Source organism: Chiloscyllium punctatum, chromosome 4 (genome assembly GCF_047496795.1).
Source record: "Chiloscyllium punctatum isolate Juve2018m chromosome 4, sChiPun1.3, whole genome shotgun sequence".
Lineage (NCBI taxonomy): Eukaryota > Metazoa > Chordata > Chondrichthyes > Orectolobiformes > Hemiscylliidae > Chiloscyllium > Chiloscyllium punctatum.
The window spans coordinates 63,530,011-63,550,199 of NC_092742.1; the positions used below are offsets into that span (position 1 = coordinate 63,530,011).

At 38.9% G+C, this 20,189-nt stretch overlaps 1 protein-coding gene across 3 annotated transcripts in view; it reads left to right on the forward strand.

Moving 5' to 3' along the window:
* The window catches only part of gemin2 (gem (nuclear organelle) associated protein 2), a 37,035-nt gene extending 17,371 nt beyond the window's left edge, over nt 1-19,664 (forward strand). For all 3 annotated transcript variants that reach the window (XM_072568860.1, XM_072568862.1, XM_072568861.1), the window contains exons 7-11: nt 530-574; nt 10,917-10,985; nt 12,617-12,727; nt 18,587-18,645; nt 19,434-19,664. In XM_072568860.1, coding sequence (XP_072424961.1) covers nt 530-574; nt 10,917-10,985; nt 12,617-12,727; nt 18,587-18,645; nt 19,434-19,470 — 321 coding nt within the window. In that variant the 3' untranslated portion in view covers nt 19,471-19,664. The remainder of the gene's footprint in view (nt 1-529; nt 575-10,916; nt 10,986-12,616; nt 12,728-18,586; nt 18,646-19,433) is intronic.
* The last annotated feature ends 525 nt before the right edge of the window (nt 19,665-20,189 follow it).

Genomic DNA, 20,189 nt, shown 5'->3' on the forward strand with positions numbered 1-20,189 from the left:
TCCCATTTTCTGTTGCTGCAGCTTCTAAAATAGTTAAGCTATTCTGACCTGCCTTGGCACCTTTTAAGTAAATATCTTTCCTTTGACAGATCCAGTTTGTCAGCCTGCCTGTCCTATCCTGTGATTAGCTGGAGGGCCCAGAGAGGGACATGCTGATGTTATGGCTAGGTTGAAGAGATACAGCAAAGTCTGGTACAGATTGTAATGCATTCCCAAACCCAGTGCAGGTTCCTCACTGTCTAGTCAGCAACCATCATTTAAAAGTTATAGTCCCAATGTGATCTTGTGTAGCTTCTTTAGTTCATCTGCTGGGGTCTAACTGGGAATCTCTGAAATCCTTATGTTGTGATTGTCAACTTTATAAGTAACATGTATGGTAAGATGTAATTGATGTTAGCATCTGTCATGCTTTTGTTCTGCATGCTCGTACAGTACTTTTGGAGTGTGCCATTGGTATTATGTAGATTTTTTTTGTTGTTTCAGTTGGTGATAAGTTTAAATTTAGTACAAGTGCTTGATTATTTTACAGGTGGGATTTCCTCCCTTGTTGAGCATTGTCAGCAGAATGAGTCAGGTATGTGTAGATTTGACATTTTGGCTTTTTAGCAGTGTTCAAATGCAGACCTTAGAAGAAATTTCAGTATAAAGACTTAAGGTTTCAACTACAATCTCAAGTAATACAATCTTAAAATGTGAAGTATTTGAGATGTGAAGTATTCTAACCTAAACTGTTTCTAAACAAAGCAATAAGTGAATTCTAACCTCGTACATATTAAAATATCTTGTGATCTTGCAACAATAGTACTACAGCTTAAGGTATTGCATGTTTTAAATAAAACCTAATTCTTTACAAGAGTAATTTATATAAACAACATCGTGGGAAACCCACAAGCAAAATGATCAGAGAACACAGGTTGCACAACAGGTGTCCAGCTTTATTATGGGTGCAACATAATTTTAAAATGTAGAATGCTTCCGAGCTAATTTGACAAACTTCAGTCAATTAAATTCAACCTTGCTCTCAAACGACCTGACTTGAAAGGACATAATGATACCTTACCAAAGTAATATTTGCTGCCTTACAAAATTTAATACACATGCGTGTTTTATTATAAATCATCCAGACCCAGGCTTGCTGGGTTCAGATTTGCCTCTTGCACTTGACTATAAGATCACACGAGAGGATATCACAGGGAAGTGGGAGAAATTGAGATTGGGATGGTATCAGCTGGTTATTGCGAGTTTATGGAGGAAAGTCAGAAAGCATTTCTCCCTCCAGCCATGTTGGAAAAGCACTTGATCTCTTGGATCCAGTAGAGTTCCTGGAAACCCTTGCTGGAGGTGTTGCATCCAGCTAGCTGAGGAATGATGTCTCATTTGTTGTGGTTCTGTTCGCCGAGCTGGGAATTTGTCTTGCAAACGTTTCGTCCCCTGTCTAGGTGACATCCTCAGTGCTTGGGAGCCTCCTGTGAAGCGCTTCTATGCTGTTTTCTCCGGTATTTATAGTGGCCTGTCTCTGCCACTTCCAGTTGTCAGTTCAAGCTGTCCACTGCAGTGGCCGGTATATTGGGTCCAGGTCGATGTGTTTGTTGATAGAGTCTGTGGATGAGTGCCATGCCTCTAGGAATTCCCTGGCTGTTCTCTGTGTGGCTTGCCCTATAATGGTAGTGTTGTCCCAGTCGAATTCATGTTGCTTGTCGTCTGTGTGTGTGGCTACTAAGGATAGCTGGTCGTGTCGTTTCGTGGCTAGTTGGTGTTCGTGTATACGGATCGTTAACTGTCTTCCTGTGTGTCCGATGTAGTGTTTTCTGCAGTCCTTGCATGGGATTTTGTACACTACGTTAGTTTTGCTCATGTTGGGTATCGGGTCCTTTTGTTCTGGTGAGTTGTTGCCTGAGCGTGGCTGTTGGTTTGTGTGCTGTTATGAGTCCTAGTGGTCGCAGTAGTCTGGCTGTCAGTTCAGAAATGCTCCTGATGTATGGTAGTGTGGCTAGTCCTTTGGGCTGCTGCATGTCTTCGTTCCGTTGTCTCTCCCTTAGGCATCTGTTGATGAAATTGCGAGGGTATCTGTTTTTGGCGAATACTTTGTATAGGTGTTCCCCTTCCTCTTTTTGTAGTTCTGGTGTGCTGCAGTGTGTTGTGGCCCTTTTGAATAGTGTCCTGATGCAACTTCGTTTGTGTGTGTTGGGGTGGTTGCTTTCATAGTTTAGGACTTGGTCTGTGTGTGTGACTTTCCTGTAAACCTTTGTGGTGAATTCAGGACACTATTCAAAAGGGCCACAACACACTGCAGCACACCAGAACTACAAAAAGAGGAAGGGGAACACCTATACAAAGTATTCGCCAAAAACAGATACCCTCGCAATTTCATCAACAGATGCCTAAGGGAGAGACAACGGAACGAAGACATGCAGCAGCCCAAAGGACTAGCCACACTACCATACATCAGGAGCATTTCTGAACTGACAGCCAGACTACTGCGACCACTAGGACTCATAACAGCACACAAACCAACAGCCACGCTCAGGCAACAACTCACCAGAACAAAGGACCTGATACCCAACATGAGCAAAACTAACGTAGTGTACAAAATCCCATGCAAGGACTGCAGAAAACACTACATCGGACAAACAGGAAGACAGCTAACGATCCGTATACACGAACACCAACTCGCCACGACACGACCAGCTATCCTTAGTAGCCACACACACAGACGACAAGCAACATGAATTCGACTGGGACAACACTACCATTATAGGGCAAGCCACACAGAGAACAGCCAGGGAATTCCTAGAGGCATGGCACTCATCCACAGACTCTATCAACAAACACATCGACCTGGACCCAATATACCGGCCACTGCAGTGGACAGTTCGAACTGACAACCGGAAGCGGCAGAGACAGGCCACTATAAATGCCGGAGGAAACAGCACAGAAGCGCTTCACAGGAGGCTCCCAAGCACTGAGGATGTCACCTAGACAGGGGACGAAACGTTTGCAAGACAAATTCCCAGGTCGGCAAACAGAACCACAACAGTGAGCACCCGAGCTACAAATCTTCTACCAAACTTTGTCTCATTTATTATGATTCCTAACCCAATATCAGCCAACAATTAGAAATTGATGCATTTGTAGCTGGTTACAGTCCCTTTTGAACAAATGAATTACTCTCCCGTTTTCCTGAGATGTGCATTAAAATCATCCTGAAGGAATAATGATGTATAACCTCAAGGGAAAGATATTGAAAAGCAAAGGTAAACAGACACACCTGGAGATTTAATTACATCAACTTCTGAAAGTTTACCTGGAGGCAAAGTATTTTTTTCAGTTTTTTTTAAGATAATGAGTACAAGAATGAAGAAGTAATGCTGAATTTTTATTTGTTATTAGTAAACTTGTTTTTGTATTCACGTCTATCTAAATTGAATAGAATATTAAAGCCATAGAAAGCTTAGTGCAGATGCATCATAATGATGGTGATGAACTAAAAGAAAAGTTGTTTCAAAGAGAAATTTAAGATACTGGATGTTTTTAACTAGAGCAGAAAGCATTAAGAGGGTATTTTAATTGCAGTTTTAAAACTATCAAGGATTTTGATTGGGTGGTTACTGCAAAACTGTTTGCTCTATTTGAGGGTGAAGAACAAAAGGTTATCAATTTTGAAAATTGACTGGCAGGTTGAGCATTTCTTCACACAGTGAAATTTAAGAACATAGCTTGTTTCTGTTAGTGTGTGGCTGATAGGGGCAGGCATTATTGCTTTTCAAGAAGTCTGATGTCACCTATGGACATAGTACTTCCAAATTACTGTTGGATAGGGAGATCTAAAATTTCAGCCCATCGTCAGTGAACAAATGATGATATTTATAGTTACTCAAATTTGGCGATCTCTGGACCACGATCTTGCTGGATTTCAGATTGTCCTTTATTTACAACCAGCTCCTTCACACAAACCACCTTTCTAGCACAAGCATGCTTGCAATGCACAAGTTCGCATGAACATAATGAGCAAAGCCATTGAAGCTTTAAAATTTTGATTGGGCAAATTATGAAACATCTATTAATCTTAGTGGAATAATTCTTGCAAGAAAAGAGCATTTGCTTGAACTATAAAAGTTGAGACTGGGAGAAATAGCTGAGGTGCTGCAGTGGACTCAGATCCTGTGTGCACACAACTCTCCCTCTCTGGTTCTGTATTCAGGGATCAGCTTGACAGTAGTTTCTTCATTGCTGCACTTAGGGAATAATGCCCAAGAGAACAATATATAGTTTTTGCATAACTGTATTTTTTTTTGGGTGGGGGGTGGTGGGTAGCTAGATTTGAGACACACTGAACTGTGTTTCCAAATCATGATGTATGACTTAGAGGAAACCTTGCAATTAGTAGTGTTCCCGTGCCGCTACCACTCTTGTTTTTGCCGATAGAAGTTGAATTGGGAGCTTCTGTAGAAAAAGCATTTGGTAAGTTGAAAGTGCCCCATGTAAATGGAACATTGGAGTTATGTTGTATTAGAGGTGCATAGAGTGCTGATTGTGTAAGCTATTTGTCCTTAATGCTGTCAAAATTCTTGTGTAGTTGAAGTTGCATTCACAAATAGTAGAAATTAAAAGTTTCACTCCTGACTTGTGCATTGTAGATGTTTTTCATACTTAGAGATTTAGTTGAGTCACTTGCTTCAGAATTCCCTATTACTGTAATGATCATTTTGTGACTGGTCTAGTTAAGTTTCTGGTGATAACCCCAGATACTCCTTGTGGGATGTTTGATTATGTTGTCTTGAAGGGAATGGAGAGGTGTTGACATTGTCTCTTTTTGGAGTTGATTATTCTCTAGCCCTAATGACGCATGAATGTTTCTTGCCACTCAGCAGCAAACATGATACAGAGTCATAGAGATGTAGAGCATGGAAACAGACACTTCAGTCCAAACTGTCCATGCCAACCAAATATCCCAACCAAAATCTAGTCCCACCTGCCAGCACCTGGACCCATTCTGCCAAACCCTTGCTATTCATATACCCATCTAGATGCCTTTTAAATGTTGCAATTGTACTAGCCTCCACCACTTCCTCTGGCAGCTCATTCCATACATGTACCATCCACTGCCCCTTAAGTCTCTTTTATATCTTTCCCCTCTGACCCTAAACCTATGTCTTCTAGTTATAGACTCACCCACCCCTTTGTCTATTTGCCTATCCATGCCCCTCATGATTTTCTAAAAATCTATAAGGTCACCCCTCAGCCTCCAATGCTCCAGGGAAAATAGCCCCAGCCTATTCAACCTTTCCCTAGAGCTCAAATCCTCCAACCCTGACAACATTCTGAACCCTTTCAAGTTTCACAACATCCTTCTGATAGGAAGGGGACCAGAATTGCGCACAATATTCCAAAAGTGGTCTAACCAATGTCCTGTACATCTGCAACATGACCTCCAACTCCTGAACTCAGTACTCTGACCAATAAAGGAAAGCATACCAAATGCTGCCTTCACTATCCTATCAAACTGCAACTCCACTTTCAAGGAGCTTTGAACCTGCACTCCAAGGTCTCTTTATTCAGCAACACTCCCTAGGACCTTACCATTAAGTGTATAAGTCCAGCTAAGATTTGCTTTTCCAAAATGCAGCACCTTGCTTGATCTGCCTATTGGCCCATCTGATCAAGATCCTGTTGTAATGAGGTAACCTTCTTTGCTGTCCACTGCACCTCCAATTTTGGTGTCATTTGCAAACTTAGTAACTGTACCTCTTATGCTCACATCCAAAGCATTTATGTAAATGATAAAAAGTAGTGGATTTAGCATCGATCCTTGTGGCACTCCACTGGTCACAGGCCTCCAGTCTGAAAAACAACCCTCCACCACCACCCTCTGTCTTCTACCTTTTGAGCCAGTTCTGTATCCAAATGGCTAGTTCTCCCTGTATTCCATGAGATCTAACGTTGCTAACCAGTCTCCCATGGGGAACCTTGTCGAACACCTTACTGAAGTCCATATAGATTATGTCCACCACTCTGCCCTCATCAATCCTCTTTGTTACTACTTGAAAAACTCAAGAGACATGATTTCCCATGCACAAAGGCATACTGATTTATGCCTAATCAGTCCTTGCCTTTCCAAACACATGTACATGCTGTCCCTCAGGATTCCCTCCAACAACCTGCCCACCACCCAAGTCAGACTCACTGGTCTATTGTTCCCTGGCTTGTCCGTACCACCTTTCTTAAATCGTGGCACCACATTAGCCAACCTCCAGTCTTCTGGCATCTCACCTGCAACTATCGATGATACAAATATCTCATCACTTCCCTAGCTTCCCACAGAGTTCTAGGTTACACCTAATCAGGTCCTGGGGATTTATCTACTTTTAGCATTTCAAGACATCCAGCACCAGCACTTCCTCTTCTGTAATATGGACATTTTTTCAAGATGTCACGATCTATTTCTACACATTCTATATCTTCCATGTCCTTTTCCAAAGTAAACACTGTTGCAAAATACTAGTTTAGTATTTCCCCCATCTCCTGCAGCTCCACACAAAGGATGTCTTGCTGATTTTTGAGGGGCCCTATTCTCTCCCTAGTTACACTTTTGTCCTTATTGTATTTGTAAAAACCCCTTGGGATTCTCCTTAACTCTATTTGGCAAAGTAGCTCATTTTTGCCCTCCTGATTTCCCTCTTAAGTATACTCCTACTGCCTTCGTACTCTAAGGATTCATTCAATTTATACCTGACATATGCTTCTTTCTTTGTCCTAACCAAACCCTGAATTTCTTTAGTCATCCAGCATTCCCTACACCTATCAGCCTTTCCTTTCACCGTAACAGGAATAAACTGTCTCTGGACCTCCTATCTCCTTTCCAAAGTCTTCCCATTTTCCAGTCGTCCCTTTACCTGCAAACATCTGCCCCCAATCAACTTTTGAAAGTTCTTGCCAAATACCGTAAAAATTAGCCTTCTTCCAATTTAGAACTTCAACTTTTAGATCTGGTCTATCCTTTTCCATCACTATTTTAAATCTAATAGAATTATGGTCGCTGGCTCCAAAGTGCTCCCCCACTGACACCTCAATCACTTGCCCTGCCTTATTTCCCAAGAGTAGGTCAAATTTTGCACCTTCTCAGTAGGTACATCCACACACTGAATCAGAAAATGTTCTTGTACACACTTAAATTCCTCTCTATCTAAACTCTTATCTAGATCTTGACTGTTTTGGTGGGCTGCTTCATTATCTGAAGAATTGTCAATTGAACTGAACACTTTTGACTTGTTTATGGGATGTTGGTATTCAATAATCTTTCCCTCATGCTGTTTTAAATGTTTGTTAAAATCAATGTCATTTTTAACATTTAAAGTACATTAGCAATGTTATGTAGTCTGCAATACGTTGTGTAATCCTCTCAGTACAATATGCAAGTACATAAAATTATGGAATTCAAATACCTGAATACTTGAAAGTATCTCCATTTCTGTAATATCCTAGGGTCTTTTCTTTTCAGAAAATGCAGTTTAACTTCATTTAGGGTGAAGTAGTGTCCTTGAATCAAATACAATTTTTTGTTCAAACTCAATACCAGTATCTCCATGGGAAAGTTTTTCATTTAATAAATTTGTACCCACCAAGTTGTTTTATTATTCCTCCATCCTAAAAACATTTAGTAGCTGAAGTAGATCCATATTACCTCCCTTACTCAGATGTTGAAGTTACAGCTATTTTTGAATTATTTGGTAGAGTCATAGAGCCATCCAGCACAGTAACAGACCCATTAGTCCAACCAGTCCGTGCTGAACATAATCCCAAACTAAACTAGTCCCATCTGCCTGCTCCTGGCCATATGCCTCCAAACTTTCCTATTCATTTATCTATCCAAATGTCTTTTAAACACTGTAATTGTACCAACATACACCACTTTCTCAAGAAGTTAATTTTGTATGCAAACCACCCTCTATAAAAACAGATTTGCCTCTTAAATCATTTTTAAATCTCTCTCTCCTCTAACATTAAAAAAAATGCCTCCTAGTCTTGAAATCCCCCACCCCAGGAAAAAAAAACAACTACCATTAACTCTATCTATACTTCTCACTATTTTCTAAACTTCTGTCAGATCACCTCACAACCTCCTGTGCTCCAGTGAAACAAGTCCCAGTCTATCCAGCCTTTCTTTATAATTCAAACCTTCTGGTAAATCTCTTCTGCACCCTCTCCATCTTGATAATATCTTTCCTATAACTGGGTGACCAAAACTGGACATAGTATTCCAGAAAAGGCCTCACCAATATCATGTACAATCTCAACATGACTTTCCAACTCCTAAATTCAAAGGACTGAGTAATATTAAATGCCTTTTTAACCACCCTATCTATATGTAATGCAAACTTCAAAGAATTATGCACCTACACTCCTAGGTTCCTGGTCTCCAACGTGACAGCACAGTAGCTCAGTGGTTAACACTGTTGCCTCCCTACACCAGGGACACTGATTCGATTCCAGCCTCAGACAACTGTCTGTGTGGAGTTTGCACATTTCCCCCAGGTCAGCTGCAGTTTCCTCCCACGATCCAAAGATGTGCAGGTTGGGTGAATTGGCCGTGCTATATTATCCATAGTGTTCAAGGATATGTAGGTTAGGTGCATTAGTCAGGAGTAAATGTAGAGTAATAGGTTAGGGGAATGGGTCTGGGTGGGTTACATTTTGGAGGGTCATTGTGGACTTGTTGGGCCAAATGGCTTGTTTCCACACTATAGGGATTCTAATTTCTAAGTTCTTTACTACCTGGGGTCCTACCATTATCGTTGTAAGCCTCACCCTTGTTTATAATACCAAAATGCAACACCTCATGTTTATCCAGGTTGAACTCCATCTGTCATTTTTCAGCCCGTTAACACATTTGATTAAGATCACCTTGTAATATTCTCTACAATGGCACCAATTTTGGTGTCATCCATAAACTTAGTAACCATGCTTTCTAAATTCTCTTCCAAATTATTTACATAAATGACAAACAAAAGAGGACCCAGAACCAATCCCTGCAGAACACAGCTAGTCATCAGCCTCCAGTCGAAGAGCAACAGTCCCACCATTACTGTCTCCTGCCATTAAGCCACTTATGTATCCAATTGGCAAGCTCACCCTGAATCCCATGTGATCTAACTTTACTAATTAGCTTACCATGTGAAACCTTGTCAAGTTTTTTTACCAAAATCCAAATAAACAATGTCTACTCCTCTGCCATCATCAATCTTTTTCGTAATTTTTCAAAAACCTAAATGATATTTGTGAAACATGATTTTCTTCACACAAAAGCATGCTGACTCTCCTTAATCAATTTTGGCCTCTTTAAATGCCCATAAATCCTATTGCTTTATTAAATGGAATCTTTCAACTGTTGAGCTGCAATATTGCCCACATACCCTCTCTCAAGCACTTTAGAAAGCATTTAGATTGGGTATCTCAAATAACTTAGAGGATTCCTGGCTATTTTTACTCAGTTTCCTAACCTTAAGTATTTGAACAAATTGATAACCCATAATTTGCATCAGTGACTAAAATTGACAAGAGCTGCACCAGCATTGGCTTCTAATTAAGCAATCTGTTGTGTGTGGAGATGCAATAATCAATTTGAGGGAAAACTTAAACTAATATGAACATTTTAATGTGTAAAGTTTCCTGGTAATATTTCAGTGTAAAATATTGCAAAATGAGAGAGTCTTTTTCAGAAATAATCTTTCTAGCACTACCATTCTGTTTAGTTTCATGATGTTATGGACTAAGCCAGACCCCCTCAAAACATCTCAAGATAGTAGCCCAGACTCTAACTTTACATCTGTTTAAAGCAACTAGTAAAGTGGATATTCCAGGAGGGATGCAGTTGGTCAAACCACTTTGTTTTAAACAAAACAGAATTTATTTACAAGATTACCAAATGAAACACAAGCAAAAGAGAACAGAATACAGAATAACGTAACCTAACAAATCTTCCCAATTTAATAATGCTGTTTGTAATACTTGCAACAATCCCCATCAACAGCCCTTGGCACAAAAGGTAAAAATCAAACAAAGGGTCTTACAGGAGAGAAGTCAGAGAGAGAGAGAGAGAGGAGGGTCAGCATGGACCTGCTTCTTTAGGTCAACAGCTTTTTTTTTCAACTGCGTGATTGCTTTCAGTGAACAGGCAGACCAAACCAAACCAGAGAAAAGATGAGCTAGGAGAACTGATCATTCCCCTTTCATTGTACAAGTGCTCTTTCTAAAAACTTGAATTGGAAGAGCCAGTGTTGGACTGGGGTGGATGAAGTTAAAAAATCACACACCAGGTTATTGTCCAACAGGTTTATTTGGAAGCACTAGGTTTCGAACCACCTGACGAAGAAACAGCGCTTTGAAAGCTAGTACTTCCAAATAAACCTGATGTTGTATGATTTTTAACTTGAAAGCCTTTTACCTGAGGAAATATCTATTAGCTACAATCAAATTGGTCCTAAAACCCAGACATTTTGGAACCTGTCTTTTTTATAGCCTCTTGGGGGGGAAAAAAAAACAAGGACAGCATAACCCTGTTAAAGGAACAGCATCATCAAAATGATGCTCGTTTCTTTTTCATGTGTTCATCACAAAGCTTGTTTATATCCTAACTAAATGTTCTTAGATACTGGTTTTGATTTTCAATCCATGGTATTCCAACTGCTCAGATGAGGATAGCCTACATTGTGATTTCTTAATTGGATAACTAAGCTTAATCAGTTTCCAGTTTTAGCAACACATTAATCAGTACTGGAAATATTTGTTTTGTTAAATCTCTTGCAAGATGTCCATACAGATTGCATAAGTGCTTCCTGTGTCAGATTTAACTGTGCTTCAGTCACTTGTTTCTGTGTAATTTTTGCATGAATATTCATAATTTGTTTTTACTTTTTCAGCCTACTGTATTTAACACACTGGAGTATCTAATTAACTGGTTTGGAGATAAAAAATTATATCCAGAACTAGTAAGTAATTTCTTCCCTCTGGTCTACGTTGTTTTATTTTAAATCTGTTGGAAGTACCTTCTTTTGGTAGACTGCCTGTCGCTGTAGCTGACCATAAATCCTGAGTGTGCATAATTTACTTGAGGCATCAAAAAACCTTATTCCATCCTCTCTCAGTTGGTCTATCAATGCAATACAGCAGTAGCAAAGGCAACTAGCTATACCAACCTTGTATTAACTTAGATATGCGTTTGATTTTTTTGATTAGACATATTATAATTTTATTGAACTTCTCTATTGTTAAGAGTGTCCTTTGGTACACTCAATCTAGCTTAATTTACAATTGAATTTCAACTTTTATTAATGCCTTTGATTGTACTGGCTTGCCCTTTGCAACTTTTACGTAAAGACACTAGTTTTAGTTACCATTGCAATTGTTTAATTATTTTCGAACCAAGTTTACCTTTAACCAATAACCTTAGCAACACTTAGCTTATCACTCAAGGTAACCATGATAACAGGATTGAGTGATGAGTTACAAAGAAAATCTGAAACAGTAATTAACCTTCTTGTGAGTAGGATTTTATGGAGGCATTCAAAATGATAAAAGGAATAAACAAGGTATTTTCATGATTGATAAGTTGAGATCAGGTGGCCATGATCTCAAGAACATTAATTTATAGGCGGAACAAGGTATATAAATAGGTTTTGCCAATAATGGGATTGCTAAATTTATTACAGCAATCAAAAGGAATTGAATCATTGATGAAAAGAAAATTGCTATGGGGTGTTTGGGTGGGTTCTTGTGGCTCAGTGATAGTGTCCCAGGTTCAAGTCCTACCTGCTTCAGAAGTGTCATAATATCTCTGGACAGTTTGATTTTGAAAAAGAGGAAGAAGTGAAAAATAAATAGTTATGGGGAAGAAAGCTGCAACCTTGGGGTAGATTTTCACTGACCAGTTGTTGTCAGATAGGAGTTGCACTTAGGGACTCAGCCACACTTCCCTTATGCACCTATGCTTAACACAAGCTGTTAAAAGTGAACGTCGGGACATCTAAATGTCAGATTATGGCAGCTGACTGCTGTGAAAAGAGTGGGGTTTGCCTACTCTACAAAAGAACTGTCAGAATGGAAGTAAGGCTGCAAATTTGAGGGAGATCTGAGCAAAATCTCCTCTCAGAAATGCAGAGCTCCCTCCTTTTGTAAAAAAAAAATGATTGGCCAGAATGGCAATCTACATGAGACTGTCACTCCTCAAAAAATCTGGCCTAATAATTTTGTGGAAAAAGCAAACTCTTAGGCACATTCTCCCAGTGCACCTAGATTTCAAAATCTAGTTTTCTTCCTCAAAAATGCCTTTAGCTCTAGGAAACATCTTAATGGACAATACTGCTGTTGCCATTTGTTGATTATTAACTTGAATCGCAAAGAGTGTGGTTAGATCCTTGTCTAACGACTACCTGATTAGGTTCTGGAGCTTGAGAACTTTTAATCTTTTTGTGCTTCTTCAAACTAACTCCTATGCAACATTGGCCCTCTAAATTGTAAAACATGTTCTAAGGACAATCTACCAATTCATTGTGAAGAGCATGATCCCAATAGACCATGTATAGTTTGCTGTGTCAGTGCTGTGTTTGAAATTTTTTCACAGGGCAGATGGTTGTATGCACTGTTAGCCTGTATAGAAAAACCACTACTACCTGAGGCCCATTCACTTATTCGACAGCTGGCTAGAAGATGCTCTGCAGTTCGCGCTAAACTAGTAAGTATTTGTTGATGTTTTTTATAGGAAACATAGTATAAATGCATGAAGTTTTAAAATGGCTTTGTTCAATGTTGGAACTTCATTCTCCTTACACTTTTCATAACTGAAATATATATATTCAATTTAATTGTGGCACAGTGTTCTGTTTGTGTCCATGTAAATATTGTTTCTACAGTCTGCAAAGCTATAAATGCATTTACTGCAGTTAATTACTGAGTGTTTTATTTAAGGTAAGTGTTGACATTTATTACTCCAGAGCACAGTAAATAACAGCTTCGTTGCATTAGTCAATGTTGTCTGTTGCAATACAGACTGGGGTGGGAGAAAAGATATTACCATCAGGAATAACAATTTCTACTGCACAAGGGGGTGCTGTTTCAGCAAAACATAACAGAACTGGGATATATCTATCTGAGGTTGTGTCAATGAATGATGATAAATAGGAAGTGAAACTTCTGAACCACGTTTATCCAAGCCCCAAACTCTCTTTATCCTTATGGTTTTAGACAATAGACAATAGATGCAGGAGTAGGCCATTCAGCCCTTCAAGCCTGCCATTCAATATGATCATGGCTGATCATTCCCAATCAGTATCCTGTTCCAGCCTTATCTCCATAACCCTTGACTCCACTATCTTTAAGAGCTCTATCCAATTCTTTCTTAAATGAATCCAGAGACTGGGCCTCCACTGCCCTCTGGGGCAGAGCATTCCACACAGCCACCACTCTCTGGGTGAAGTAGTTTCTCCTCATTTCTGTCCTAAATGGTCCACCCCATATTTTTAAGTTGTGTCCTCTGGTTCGGCACTCCCCCCATCAGCGGAAATATGTTTCCTCCTGCCAGAGTGTCCAATCCTTTCATAATCCTATACGTTTCAATCAGATCCCCTCTCAGTCTTCTAAACTCAAGGGTATACAAGCCCAGTCGCTTCAGTCTTTCCGTGTAAGGCAATCCTGCCATTCCAGGAATTGACCTCGTGAACCTACGCTGCACTCCCTCAATAGCCAGAATGTCTTTCCTCAATGTTTTCTCCCTTCTCTGAAGTTAATTTTTTCTCAGAATATTTTCAATTGTCGTCTTCCCAAATGGCTATTCTTTCTAAGTCCAGACAATGGTGTTAGTGGATTTATCGAGCATTGCAGCTCTTAATAAGATCCCGCAACACTGCATTTGAGGGAATGAATCTGGGGCTCTCTATGTTTGTAAATCAGTGGCTGCCGCCTGAACTATTCAAGAAAGTAAGAATTACATTTGATTAATTTCTCAATTATTTTCAGTATATGCTTTTGAAAGATAAAGGCTGCTGCAGTGCTCTTTCCTCTTCTAAGGCATTTCCTGAGAACAATTAATGAGCACTGTAGAGTGTTTTTTTTTTAAAAAGAAAGTTGCTGATTTCATGTCTATCCATCAGCAAACAGATCTTTAGAGTGTAGGAACAGAAATAGGACATTAAGTCTCTGAGCATATTCCACTATTAAGTTAGATTGTAGCTTTTCTGTAAATTAATTCCACCTACCAGTCTTTGTTAACCCACCTTAATATAAAGCTGGAAAAACATGGGAGTGATTCCAAAATTGCTGGTGCAGAGAGATGATAAACAGTTTGGTTCATTTTATATATTGCAAATTCACAGGTATTGATTCTTCAGAAACTTTATGGGCTGGAGTTTATGTGGGACCACTTGGTCTATCTTCCTAACTCCATAACTAGGGACATAATGAGGTTTTTAAATTGGATAGTGGGGGCAAGGGATCAAATTCAGCAAGATGTGATAAATGAATGAGTAAAGTCAAGGCAAAACTGAAAGGTATTAATATGGTAAATGATAAACAGATCATGACAGGAAAGGATAGAGTATAAATTTGTCAACCAACAGCTAAAATTAGAATTTGCAAAGAGGGTTAAAAAGTGGAAACTGAAGACTGTTAGCAGATACAAAATGGATGAACAGAAAATGCAGATAGGAATGACTAAGTGCGATCTGGTAGCCATTACAAAGACATGGGATGACATTAGTTGGAACCTGAATCTTGAAGGGTGCAGGGCACTTTCAAATGATAGTAGTAAAAAATGGAGGGGTGGCTTTGTTGATTAATAATTGATTTTGCACAATATGGAGAGATGACTTCAGTTCCAGAAACCAAGATGTGGAATCTGTTTGGGTAGAAATGAGAAATTATGGTAAGGGGTCACTTGTGGGAGTGGTGTAAAGGTCCCCTAACAGTAACCACAAGGGTGATGCATAAAAGGAAGAAATAATGAGTTTGTCAGAAAGGCATTGGGAAATTTCAATGGGAAATTCGATCTGAATATTGACTGGAAAAGCTAGATGGACAAGGTAACAGATGAGGAGTTCATAATTTTTTGAGTAATTTCATAGAACAAACATTCCTCAGCCAACCAGAGAGCAGGCCTGGTTTTGTACAACAGTAATTAATCTCCTATTGAAGGTACCCCTAGATAACAGCAAGCATAATATGACTGAAATTTACTGGCAGTTTGAGTTAGAGAGGAGTAAGTCGGAGAATTTTTTAAAAATTTTAGATAAGGACATGTAGGAGGCCATGAAAGCAGAGTTAACTAAAGTGAGTTACAAATTAACTTAAAGGATAGGTCAGTAGAGATGTAGTGGCAGACAGTTAAGTGGACATTTCAAAATATACAGAATAGAATCAATGAAGCAAGCAAGTAAAATTCCAAAAATTACCTGTCTGTGGTTAACTAGAAATACAGAAATAATAGTATCAAACTTAAAGAAAAAGCATTTAATTGTGCAAAGATAATTGGCAAGTCAGAAGATAAATCTGAGTCTAAAAAACAGCAAATAATCAAAAAGTTTAAGAAGAAATTATTATATTAGGACAGAAAACTAACCAGAAACTAGAAAAAAACAAATAGTAAGTCTCCAGAAATACTGAAAGAGGAGTGAACAAAGTGAGCTTTGGTCCAAAAGAAAACTAGGTTTGAGAATTAATAGCTGAAAATAAGGAAATGACATGAATTTTGCATCAGTCTTCACTATAGAGTATAGAAGTCACATGCCAAAAGGATTGATAAATTAGAAAATTGAAGGAGACAAATTTAAGCATGTCACAATCACCTGGTGTAAATTGTTGAAATTGCAGACTTAATGAGTGCCTGGATTCTGATGGACATCATAGAGTCATAGTGTTGTACAGCACGGAAACAGACCCTGAGGTCCAACTTGTCCATGCCAACCAGACATCCTAAATTAATCTAGTCCTATTTGCCAGCAATTGGCCCATATCCATCTAAACCTTTTATTCATACATTCATGCACACATTTCTAAATGTCATTGTACCAGGCAGCTCATTCCATGTACACACCACGCTCTGCCTGAAAAAGTGGCCCCTTAGATCTCTTTTGAATATTTCCCTATCCCCTTAAACCTGTGCCCCTCTAGCTTTGGACTCCACTACCCTGCGAAAAAGACCATGGCTATTTGCCCTCATGATTTTATAAATTTCTAAACCCCCTCAGTCTCTTGTGCTCTCAGGGAAAATAGCCCTAGCCTATTCAGTCTCTTCCCCATAACACAAACTCTCCAACCCTGGTAACACCCTTGTAAATCTTTTCTAAACCCTTTCAAGTTTCACAACAGCCTTCCTTTTTAGCAGGGACACCAGAATTGTATTCCAAAAATGGCCTAACCAATGTCCTCTGCTGCAACATGACCTCTCAACTCCTATATTCAATGTAATGATCAACAAAGGCAAGCATACTAAATGCCTTCTTCATTATCCTGTCTACCCGTGACATCACTTTCAAGGAACTATGAACCTGCACTCCAAGGTCTCTGTTCATCTACACTTGCCAGGATCTTTAACATTAACTATATAAGTTCTGCCCTAATTTGCCTTTCCAAAATGCAGCACCTCACATTTACCTAAATTAAACTCCCATCTGCCACTCCTTGACCCACCAGCCTGATCAAGGATCCATTGTACTCTGAGATAACCTTGGTTGTCCACTACACCACCAATTTTGCTGTCCTCTGCAGACTTACTAACCATCCTTCCTATGTTCACATCCAAATCATTTATAGAAATGATAAAAAGCAGTAGACTCAGCACCAACAATTATGGCACCCCACTGGTCACAGCCCTCCAGACTGAATAAAAACAACAGGCAATGTCAAAGCTTCCAATAAATCATTCTCCATCTGCCAAAACCAGTCAGAACTGTTTTTCTTTTTCCCTGTTTTTTTTAAAATCAATATTCTGCCATTGGCTGGTTAGCATCAATCTCCCATGATTGACCAACTCAACATCCAACCAGTTGCCAGTCCTGGGCATAGCAATACTCAGTCCCACATCATCCAGTGTTCTTTACATCAGTATTTAAGTTACATAATCTTCTAGCCCCATTACCAATAGCAAACAACAGCATTTGTTTTCTTCTCTTTTAAAACATGCAGCTGTTCAAAGTTCAAGTAACCCTTACCTCAACTCTCAGTTCCACCAAAAAAAAGCAATATAGTGAAGGTCACCACACAGCGAGGGCGATATATGAAACCACATCTGGAGGACTGTGTGCAGTGTTGGTCACCTTACTTAAGGAAGGGTGTAAATGCACTGGAGACAGTTCAGAGATGTGCTATTAAACTAGTAGCTGGAATGGGTGGGTTGCTTTATCAGGAAAGGTTAGACAAGCTACACTTGTATTCACTGGAGTTTAGAGCACAAAGTGACTTAAAGTCTTGAGGGGTCTTCACAGGGAAGGTATGGAGAGGATGTTTCCAGCTTGTAGGTGAATCTAGAACTAGGAGTCACTGTTTAAAAATGTGTTTCCTGTTAAATGAGGTGAATTCTTTTTAAGGTTAAAAATTCTATAGAATTCACTCTGCTTCCATCACCTTTTTGGGGAGACTTTGAAAATGTTTAAGGTAGAGTAAATAGATTCTTGTTGAGCAGGGTATGAATGGTTATTGGGTGGTCAGGAATGTGGATTTGAGCTTACAATCAGATTAGCTGTGGTCTCATTGAATAGCAGAACAGACTCGAGAGCTGACTGGCCTAATCCTGTCCCTGGTTCGTATGGGGCACATAAAATAGATTATTGGATAGCCCACTGCCACTGTGCCCATCCCAAACTCTCAGCTAATGTATAGATGGTAACTGGATGTTGAAATCAGCAGCTGGCCTGCCATATGTACATAACAAAGGGTCTATTGAGCTGGTTAAAAACTCAATTGAGTAAAATTACTCTGCCCACTCCATAAAACAAGCAGCCAATTAAGAGACAGGGTAGCCTGCTTTTATTGCAAGTTTTAAAACCGCCAATTGTTAAGGGGTGCGATCATTAAGTGGTACCTTTGTCTGCTGGGACACTTCCTCAAGCAGGTAGCAGCCCCTCCTGCTCATATACCTAAGATGAACATGCTGCTTCATCGGTTTCAAAATCAAATTGTTTTAGTTCAATTAGTAGCCATACCATCTCTTATTTTCTAGTACAGAAATATTGGGTATTTATTTAATTATTTGCAGCTTCTCAAATGTGAGAAAAATGCTACTTTCTTTGGCTAAAAGTTGTTGTGGGTATAGAGTGATGGCTCAAAGCTGCTTGTTGACCACCAAAATGACAATGTATAACCCTGTATTAAACAGGTGCAATGCTGTGGAATAAGAGTGGCAGGGAGGAGCTGGACACTTCACCCTGCCTCTTAGTAACTGTACTGCCATTTGTACAGCCAAAGGTAACTGTGCTATCACCATAGAAAGTTTAAATGATCAAGCCACATATGTTGAATTTTGTATGCTTTTATATTCCAGTATATTTTTTCAAAGTCCGTTTCAATCCCTCGCAAAAATCACTTTTATTAATTTTTCTTCTAGGAAAATCCAGAAGATGCAGAATTGTCAGCAGTGAATTTACTTATTTGTTTAGTTGCCAGGTATTTAATAATTTGTTGTCGACTCCATATCTGCATATTTAAGAGTTTGTCAAATTTGAGAGTCTTATCTTTAGATTAACCAAGGAAGAATGGAAAGAAGAAACTGGGAACTATAGACCAAGTGGCATAACATCTGTAAGAGGGAATATACTAGAATTTGTTGTTGAGAACATGGTATTAGAGTAATGGAAAATCAAAATATGTAAGCGTTAATATGGTTTTGTAAAAAGAAAACATTTGTGACAAATCCATTAGAATTTTTGAGGCTGTAACAAGATGGAGTATTAAGGTCCAGAAGACATTGGATAGTACTATATAATAACCTCATCTCTTATACACCAAGGTTGGGATAATATTTCAGCATGACTAGGTATAACTAGTGGAATTCCATGAAGATCGATGTTTGGACCTTGGCTAATTGTAATCGATACCAGATGTCATAAATTTGAGTACACAAAGATAAAAGCTGTAAGAACGTGAAGGAATGTAGACTGATTAGTGACTAGACAAACAGATAGCAGATAATGTGGGGAAGTGTGAAATTATTGTGCTTATGAATGAGTATAAAAGACAAGCATATGGAGAAAGGTTTGAGTCAGTACAGGTTTGCCAAACAAAGCTGCAGTGAAACAAAAAATGAGTTTAAGATCTTTGAATAAATTTATATAGAACAACTATCTTAATTCTTTTCAGAATTGAAATTTATTGAAAAACAGGAATTTTCTCTGTAGAAAGTAGCTGAGTAACTATTACATTATAAAAATTAAGTTATTTTGTTTGCTTTTCAGGTATTTTGAACAGAGTGATCTTGCAGATAATGATTAACATGATTGCAGTCTGGAATAAATTCTATAATTTTCAACTTATTACATTCTTTTTTTAATGTGGATTCTATTTTGATGGACAAACAATGTCTGAAATTTGAGGATATTAAACATTGCATTTATCTTCAGTTTTAAAAACAAAGATAAAAAACAAGTTGTCAAATAACTTTGTTTTGAATAAATAATCTGACTAGTTTTGGAATGGTTTGTTATTGACTGGTTTAATTGCCAAACTAGTTTTTGCAAAAAAAAACCTGTGCACCAATTTATTTACTGAAGGAATGAAGCCACAAAATTCCTAAGTTTAAACAAGACTTTTTAACCATATAAAAGTCAAGAACACTAACTACCTTAGCTCACTACTTATGCAGATTCTCTTTCAGAGCCAGTTAGATTAATCCTGGTAACTGGTCAGAATATCATTGATTGATGGAATGTCATAGAACATTACAGCGCAGTACAGGCCCTTCAGCCCTCTGTTGCGCCGACCTGTCATACCAATCTGAAGCCCATCTAACCTACACTATTCCATGTACGTCCATTTGCTTGTCCAATGACAACTTAAATGTACTTAAAGTTGGCGAATCTAATACCGTTGCAGGCAAAGCATTCCATACCCTTACTAGTGAGTAAAGAAACTACCTCTGACATCTGTCCTATATCTATCACCCCTCAGTTTAAAACTATGCCCGCTCGTGCTCACTGTCACTATTCTTGGAA